Raw genomic sequence first — 8,990 nt, forward strand, 5'->3', positions numbered from 1 at the left:
CGAACAGGAATCGCTCGGTCACTAGTTACCCATATTACGGTAAGGGTTAAGATAAAATAAATGTATACCACTAAAAAATTATTGACTTATAATATATGTAGTATTTCTTATATAACACTAATCAATCTAATTAATCAACAGAATAAAAGATACAATTAATGTTTTCATATAAAGTAAGCTTGATCTGTTCGTTTACTTGGGTAAATCAAAAACAAAGAAAGTTGAAAAGCTGACAAAATACAACCCATAAAATTTGGTATTTGTATAAATTGATCACTGAGCAGACATCCGTACGCAAACCATTGGCAAGATACTACCATAGAAGACATTATGACTGGAAATGGTAAACTGTCTGTGCTTTTCATTCTAATCACATGTGCCTATAACAAATTTGTAGTTATTTATTATCAATGCATAAATAATTGTAAAGGAGGTGAATAAGACCGTTTTTGTGCTCTCTATGAATTTCCATTAGACAATTTTTTTGTATTGTACGATCACTAGGAATGCGAAAAATATTCATTACATGAGACAAAAATTCGATCCGTAAATCCTTAATTAATTATTAATCTAGAAATAGCACTATGATATGTAAGTCCTTTTCATAACTAATAAATGAATTAATAAAATATTTTCGTTTTTATATTGTACAGTTCGCGCAATTAATGCCTTCCAACCCTGTTTTGTTATGCGTGTTACTTTTTCAGTTATTTTTGCGTTCATGGGCGAAATATGCGAGTTTCTCCAATTTCTATAGGCTTGTTTAGTCCATTCGACTATGGCCGTGAATGTGAAAACGACCGAAGAAAGTAAACGCGATGCCTCACCAGTGAACATGGTGTCATATGTCTGTATTCATAGTTAAACCCTAAATATTTAAGGCTTCCTTAAATTTATCTTTAGATGCTCAGTAGCCAATAAAATAATTCGTAGAGCATCTAAAGATAATATTTAAGGAAGCCTTAAATATAAGGCCTGACTATGAATTCGAGTAATAGATTTGGAAGGCATTAATTGCGCGAACTGTACATTGTATTTTATTTTTTTGTTTTTGGTTTTTGTGTGTTGCAATTTTTTTAAAACTGAAAATCACATCATTACATATAAGTACCCCCCATATGTCAAGTGTAATAAAAAAATTTATTTTTTCACAATGAGCTGTATTCATTTTAGGAGACGATAGTCTAAAATGACATTAATATGATAGCAGAGCAGTATAAAATGAACAAAAATATTTTATTAATTCACTTATTAGTTATGAAAAGGGCTTAGGCATCACAAGGCGATATCACAGTCCGTTCTTATTTCAAGACTGCCTTAAGTAATGTCTTAAGACGCTAATACGGCCCTCTGATTGGTTAGTGACTTCTTAAGACTGTACTTAGGAAAGGTCTTGAATATAAGATCTGACTATGAATACCGGCCATAGTGATATATATAATTAATAATTAGGGCTTTATGGATCAAATTTTTTCTCATATAATGATTATTTTTAACATTCTTAATAATTATACAATAAAAAAAAATTGTATGATGTAAGTCTGTAGGAGGCATAAAAACATATAGGACCATAAAAGAAAACAAGGGCAAAAAGGAACAAGACTGAATTTGTACTAATTTGTAACATTGAAAGTAAGTTAATATTTAAAATTTTTTTCCTTAAAGTGACTTTATTAGTATATACTTACGATCTATATGTTAGTGACTTCACAGCAGAACCGATGTGAATTAATTCAACACTCAACTTACAAAAATTTTTAACACGCAATAAATTAGTTTGGTTTGTACTCGTTTGTCTCATCGTTCTTTTCGTTTTTAGATTAAAATATTCAAAATTAAATTTTGAAAAAATATTATTACCTTTGTTTGAGACATTACTGTTTCCAAGAAAGAGAAATGCCTCTAATTCAGCATCACTTGTGCCTGTTTGTATTATTTTTTAAATTTCGTTTATATCTTTAAGAGGGTAATTAATAATTAGTTATACTGAAATTTTAAAATAGAGGTAAAGTTAACTTCGTTATTTCTGAAGATATTTTTAATCTGCAATAGGTTTGAAATTTCAGTGCTATTTCAAATTGGAACGAGTACAAACGGTTCCGAAACAGCACCTTGCAGGTTTAAAATATTTTAAAGTAGGGTGCTAGGATTGTTTCCTTTATATTTTTGAACTCCTTAAGGTACAAACGAAAAGAAAATTGGTTACAAATTTAGTTCAATTTAATGCTCATTAAAAAATTTTTTTTTTCTTAAAGTTGAGTGCCAGGCACATAGGTTTTGTTGTGAGGTCACGAGCATGTAGATTAAAAGTATATACTTATAAAGTCATTTTAAGGAGAAAAAAGAATATAAAATATTAACCCTTACTGTACCAATATGGGTAACTAGTGACCGAGCGATTTCTGTTCGTGCAAGTTTCTTTGAGTCTTTCGGTAATTATAAATTATACTACATTTTATTATTTTTCAAAATAAAGAGTCAATATTTATTCTAGAAAGTTGAAAGTATGTTGAAAGTATGTTGATGAATTTTTAGAGATTTTTTGAATTATTTTGAAAAAATGAAGAGATTCTAGTGACCCTTGGTGGTATGGATGAGGCACCAAATTGTACAGGGTACGGTAAGGGTTAACTTACTTTCAATGGTACAAATTAGTATAAATTCAGTTTTGTTCATTTTTGCTCTTGTGTGTGTGTTTTTTTATGATCTTATAGCAGTTTAAATATTACATAAGCTAGCAGCGCCACTATTTCCTTAGAAATGGCATAATATAGAATTGTTTTTGACAGTACAAATTATTATAGTACAAATTCAATGTCATTGATTTATGAGATTATTTTTCTTTTATTTTGAATGGATCCTACCAGCTTAATATTAAGCTAGCAGCACCATAATTTTTTTTCGAAATGGCACACAGTACAAAATTATCATTAATAGTACAATTTAGTACAAAATAAGTACTAAAAATTCCGGTAGGTCTGATTTGATTCTGCTGATTTGGTTCTACTAGCTTTATAGAGTTCACAAAAACGACTTTATTAGCATAATATTCCTCCTTAGCATAATATTTAAAAAAATATACATATTTTCCATCAATAATTTTACTAGATGAGATTTATTATTTTGTGAATACAAATAAAAAAATGTTATTTCATACTTACAAGTGATATTAATGGTGATGCAAAGAATAATATAGTCAAGCTGCAACTAAGAAATCCTATGTGTTTCTCAGCCAAAACTCTGTTTTTTTGAAAAATACTGTACAGATATACAAGCGAAATCAAACAAATCGCTATTGTAAACTGCTTAATAGTAGTTGATCTTTTTACGTTGTATAAGATATAAATTAATATATAACATATTTGTAATATTGTTCCAAATATATTTACAAATATAATGAACAAATCTCCAGTAAGTATTCCATATCTTAGCCACAAACTACAACTGTAATGATAAAAATATAATTCTAAATTAACCATTTATACTAATATTGGCAAATATTGCTTAATTATATGATACATACGACATAAAACATGTCACAAATGCCAATCCCGAGCTATCTCCAGTTGAACCATTTCTAATATATTTTTTACACACTAATCTGTAAAATTTATTCATTTTACTTGATTTGTTTGATATTCAAATTCAACAATTTAATTATATTACATGGTAATGAAATAATTTGCAAGATCTAAAAGTATTATTAATATATATAATTGGGTCATTTGTGTCCTGTGTGTTTCTTTAAGAGCAGTTCGCTAAAAATAATGGTCTTTATATTTTCCCTTAAAAAAGTTTGATATTAGGGGATAAGGCGTTGTCGACGTCATTTCATGCACATTTTTTGATGAGAGTGCCTCAAAAGTTCACGTTGGTCATAAACGACCCAATCATCTGTAAAATGAGTGTTTTCTCTATAGTTGAAAAAAAATTTTTTTCATTTTTAACTGATTTTCGTTCATATCGCAAGGATTTCATTAGCTATTCAAAAATTGTTTTCAATAATAATTTTGTGCTGAAATGTTGAACTGTCGTTATTTAAATGTTATAAATATTGTTATATGTTAAATGGTGTTCAAAACAGTTTTTTCTAATTAGTAAGTTTTTATAACATGATACCAATAATACATTGTTTTAAAATGTGAAGACAATATACATGTATTCAAGTTATTTCCTACAGCAAAAAATATTACAGAAGTATGGTGATATGCAAATATCTGCTTTGTCACAGATGTGACATCACTATGATGTGATGATAAAGCTTTGATAAAAATTATATCTTGCTGTAATACTCTATACTTATAACATATATACCCAGATAGCAAAATGTCTGCAGTCTTCTAACAGACTGTCAGCAGGCTCGAGCAGAAAATGACGGCAGTCTGCCATCAACTACATCTGTATTAGACTTGTGTTCTGTTAACATTGCCTGTCAACATAATGTGAAGGCAAATTGTTGGCAGAAACTGAACAGATCCTGCCAACATTATCTGACGTTTGCAGATTCTATTACGTTTTTTTCTAGCAGTCTGTCAACAGTATTATGTACGTCTAATTCTATAAGAACTCTGTTGATATTTTGTTGGCGTAGTATGTAGCAGACATTTAAAAAATCTACTTTCTATAGACTTGGCTATCTGAGTAGATCAAGATAATAATATGATGCCACTGTTAAGTTTTATACTGAGACCTTTTAATAATTACATAAGTGTGGTCATAATTTACTTGTGATCCTATTTTGATGTTACTGTTAAGTTTTATATGGAGGATACTTTGATTTATACCCATACATACTAAAAAAAACATCATTTTCAAGTTTCTGAATAACCTAACGCTTTTTGGACTGTTAATAATAAATTTTTTTTTGTAGTTTGGAATGCAACTTTAAGATATAAAATATTATCTTTTTCATTAACTCACTTGTGTTTTGAATTGTTTGTGTTCTGAGATATGAACGACCCATCATGTACAGAAAAGAATCAGAAAATCATTATGGATTAAGAGTATAACAAAATATGCAACTATGTCAATTATATTAAATAAAAAATAAATAAAATATTTAGTTTGATAAATAAAATAAGTATATGAAATAAAAGATATGTATGAATAGTTCATATAATTCGAAACATAGAAATATAAAATATTTAATCGTAGATTGATAAATAATACAAGGTTAAATGCATTTTTAAACAAAAAATATAAATTACGGTAATATATTTTTAAATGAATAAACACTCATGTTTATAGTAAGTTATCGACGTTATTTGAATTACTTACACGCCAGCTAGAAACTGTAAAACAGTACAAATTGATGCGGATAACGCAAGTGTATTCCTAATCTCCATTGAGATCATAATTTAAAATATACATTTCTTCCACATATTAATTGTCATTTAATAGTTTATCTAATAGCGTATTCGATTACTGACTCGACCCGACTTTGAGTCAACAGTCTGTTCTTTTTAACTGCATTTCTTACACAATTTGGCCCGTATTCAGAACGCGCTTTTATCGATAAAAGCGCACTTTTATCTCTGAAATTTTATAATATGCGTGACGTGAAGTATAGTATGTTAGCGTGCTAACATCGTTATAAGCGCGTTCTGAATACGGGCCTTTAGCTCTTCTTTTGCAACTAAACAGAACAGACTATTGACTCGGGAAATCGAATACGCTATGTTGCTATATCTCATCTAGTACATATTATGTATGTACATAAGATAATATACCACACATGTCTATACTAAAGGCCTAGATATAACAGAGATGCAAATACATGATGAAGTTAGGTATGCCTAGAGTCCTAGATTTATCAGAGAGGCGCAACCGGTGTTACGCATTCTGATTCGCTGTTGCAATCTGACTAATTGCGTGACTTGACAGCCATTTATAGTACTAGTGACATATTTCTATTTCATTTTATCCTATACATTCTATCTTACATTATCCTACACATCTTATCTTGTTTGACATAGTTTAAAGGCAGTTTCATAGCATGTCGGCCATGTTTAATACTCTCCTTAGCACCTTTGTCATACTGACTTAAGCCAATTGCGCCTCTCTGATAAATCTAGGACTCTAGGTATGCCCAAAGCCAAAGAGAATGGACTGCGCTATCCGTGTGTCAAAAGATCGATAAGGATGAGAGAGAGGGACCGTGGCAGACGGCCATTTCTATCTCTTTCCATTCAATGGTGTAATGGGAGAGAGAATGAGAGGGAGATTGGCCATCTCCCACGGTCCCTCTCTCTCATTATTGTCGACCACATTTGATATATTAGAGCCCAGACACAAGCTTTTGCATAACGCATAACGCATAGTGCATAAGCGAATCAACTAATCAGAAGCTTTCCTTTCCTCTCATTCCATGGACAAGAAGAATTTCGGTTGGTTGATTCCATTATGCACTATGTATTATGCGTTATGCAAAAGCTTGTGTCTGGGCCCTTACTTAGGTACGGATCGCGCAGTCCATTCTCTATGGCTTTGGGCATACCTAACAACACTGGGGATGATCCCGATTGATCACGGCTCGATTGGACACCACCAATCACAGCGACCGGTGCCTAGGAGCTTTGTAGTCTCAAGCGCTGTGAATGGCTCGTGTCCAATTGAGCCGTGTCCAACTGGGCGCCACCCGTTCCCTATTCCTTTTAATGTGCGGAGCTCCTTATTGTGCGGAGCCCCTTATTGTGCGGAGCCCCTAGGCCGGAATCAGACTATGCATTGAAGATTGAAATTAAAGATTAAAGACTGAAATTTCATCAATGAGGACAAAGAAATTTTGGTTCCTTTTGTTCTGATTGGTCAAACTTCAATCATTCAATTTTCAATCTCATTAGCTGCCGTTTGCAACCGTTTTATTCTTCGCTCAGATTGGACTATTCCTTTAAAACTAAAAGTTTAAACCAATCAGCGCGACGAATAAAACGGTTGCAAAACTGTTGAGTCTGCTGAACGCAGCCATTCTTCAATGCGTAGTCTGATTCCGGCCTAAAAGTACTTATATACTTTAACTGAAAACGAGCGTCGAGCGTCAGCATGAAAAGGCATCTTTATAATAGCGTTTTCGGCCTGATCGGGTTTGCACCAACCTGGGTTGGATTAATCTTTCCTATTGGTTGACGTCACCCGCTCTACCAATAGGAAAGCACAAACCGCCATTAATCTAACCCAGGTTGGTGCGAATCTGGCCGGGCCGAAAACGCTATAAGTTGATGACAGCTGATGCATTACACGAGGAAAGTTAAATTGTTAGAAAAAGAAGAAAGTATAGTACGTACTTATAGTATGTACTTAATACAAAGCCATAGAGAATGAACTGCGCGATCCGTATCTAAGTAGTGTATCAAATGTTGTCGACAATAATGAGAGAGAGGTCCGTGGGAGACGGCCAATCCCCCTCTCATTCTCTCTCCCATTACACCGTTGAATGGAAAGAGATAGAAATGGCCATCTGCCACGGTCCCTCTCTCTCATCCTTATCGACCATTTTGACGCACGGATCGCGCATTCTCTATTCATTTACATGGCATGCTTTACGCCGAAGTTATAACATCGATGTTATGAAACTGACCAATCACAGTCATTCCATTCTTTAGAGGAACAGGAGGGAGGGAGGGAGGGAGAGAGAAGAGAGAGAGAGAGAGAGAGAGAGAGAGAGAGAGAGAGAGATGTACCACTCTTTTCTAGCACTCATCTTATATAATATTGATATCTTAATGTAAGAAATATCGTTACAAATGTTGTGCTAATATTAAATCAATATTTTAAAACATTGAATTATACATTGCAACATGTAGATTTAACGTCGAAAGAACATTGTAGAAACAGTCGTTGAAGTAATCTCTTGTAGATGTTGCAATACAATATTCAGGAATGTTGATTCAACATTTATTCAGTATCATATAAACTTCCAAGAATATTATGTTAGGTTTCCGAATTACTTTTTGTACAAAACTAAACGGTAGCAGGTTCGAAGTATATTTCATTTACTTTCATCTTGGAGCCTTATGTCCGTATTCATAGTCAGGCCTTATATTTAAGGCTTCCTTAAATTTATCTTCAGATAAATTCCTTAAATTTATCTTCAGATACTCTACGAATTATTTCATTGGCTGTTGAGCATTTAAAGATAAATTTAAGGAAGCTTTAAGTACAAGTTCTGATTATGAATACGGGCAATAGTCTCCTCACTTCAAAATACTTTTATTTTATACAGTTAAAGAAACCTTATAATACTGCGTTTTTTATTTTATTCTATATAATTTTTTTTAAAGAAATATTACTCTGCTGCATTCATCTAGTAGCGGTACTGCTCCAGAGCGACTTTAATATTAATTTGTTTATTGTTGTTACAATGTGATAGCAACATCAACAATCAATATGGAAAAATTAATATTCAACGTTAAAAGAAACATTCACATTTCAACATTTAATTACTTTTTCAATGTTTTGTGCTGTATTTATAAAATATTTGGAAAAATATTAAAATATTTTTACATTTTTTAAATGTTAGGAAATATTATATTATTGTCAGATAATATTTTATGACATTTTTTAATAAAATATTATATGAGAACGTTGATAAAATGCATATAAAATCAGTATTTTAAAATGTTTTTTGTTTACTTACAATTAGTTATTAATGTTTCTCACTTTGTTCTTTTTTGCTGGAATCGCGCTATTTCTCTAGATTTCTCCCTATTTTTTTGAAGAATATTTTTTTTGCATCGCGCGAAGTTGAATATTTGTTTAATAACATATTGATATTCCTAACTTAAATGTAAACTTCAAAAAGTTGATTTTTATTCTCATTTTTCTATTACATTTCCATATACTCATATCATTAATACCATTTATTCACTTTTATTTCGTTTGATTAACATATTTTTACTCCTCTTTCTTTCGAATTATCTACATCTCGTAGCGAACTGTACTCTGACATCGAGCCGATGCTTTTTATGCCGACGCCATCGACACTGCCGACG

The 8,990-nt window shown here is 31.7% G+C and overlaps 1 protein-coding gene across 1 annotated transcript; it reads right to left on the bottom strand.

The window, feature by feature from the left end:
• Window positions 1-130: 130 nt before the first annotated feature.
• Window positions 131-5,426, bottom strand: slv (sugar transporter SWEET1). Its single transcript, XM_018518596.1, has 4 exons — window positions 5,278-5,426; window positions 3,524-3,601; window positions 3,162-3,444; window positions 131-380 (listed from the first exon to the last, which is right to left on the bottom strand). Exons 1-4 carry the CDS (start codon window positions 5,352-5,354, stop codon window positions 165-167), a joined length of 654 nt encoding a protein of 217 aa, XP_018374098.1. The 5' UTR covers window positions 5,355-5,426; the 3' UTR covers window positions 131-164.
• Between the last annotated feature and the right edge of the window lie 3,564 nt (window positions 5,427-8,990).

Source organism: Trachymyrmex cornetzi, unplaced genomic scaffold (assembly GCF_001594075.2).
Source record: "Trachymyrmex cornetzi isolate Tcor2-1 unplaced genomic scaffold, Tcor1.1 scaffold77, whole genome shotgun sequence".
Taxonomy (NCBI): domain Eukaryota; kingdom Metazoa; phylum Arthropoda; class Insecta; order Hymenoptera; family Formicidae; genus Trachymyrmex; species Trachymyrmex cornetzi.

Bases quoted from the DNA above. Each gene is read 5' to 3' on its own strand.
- slv (XM_018518596.1), bottom strand. From the start codon at position 5,354: ATGATCTCAATGGAGATTAGGAATACACTTGCGTTATCCGCATCAATT. The intron at 3,602-5,277 runs GTAAGTAATTCA...TAAATTTTACAG, and splicing joins TTACAGTTTCTAGCTGGCGT to ATTAGTGTGTAAAAAATATA. The intron at 3,445-3,523 runs GTATGTATCATA...TTATCATTACAG, and splicing joins TTTGTGACATGTTTTATGTC to TTGTAGTTTGTGGCTAAGAT.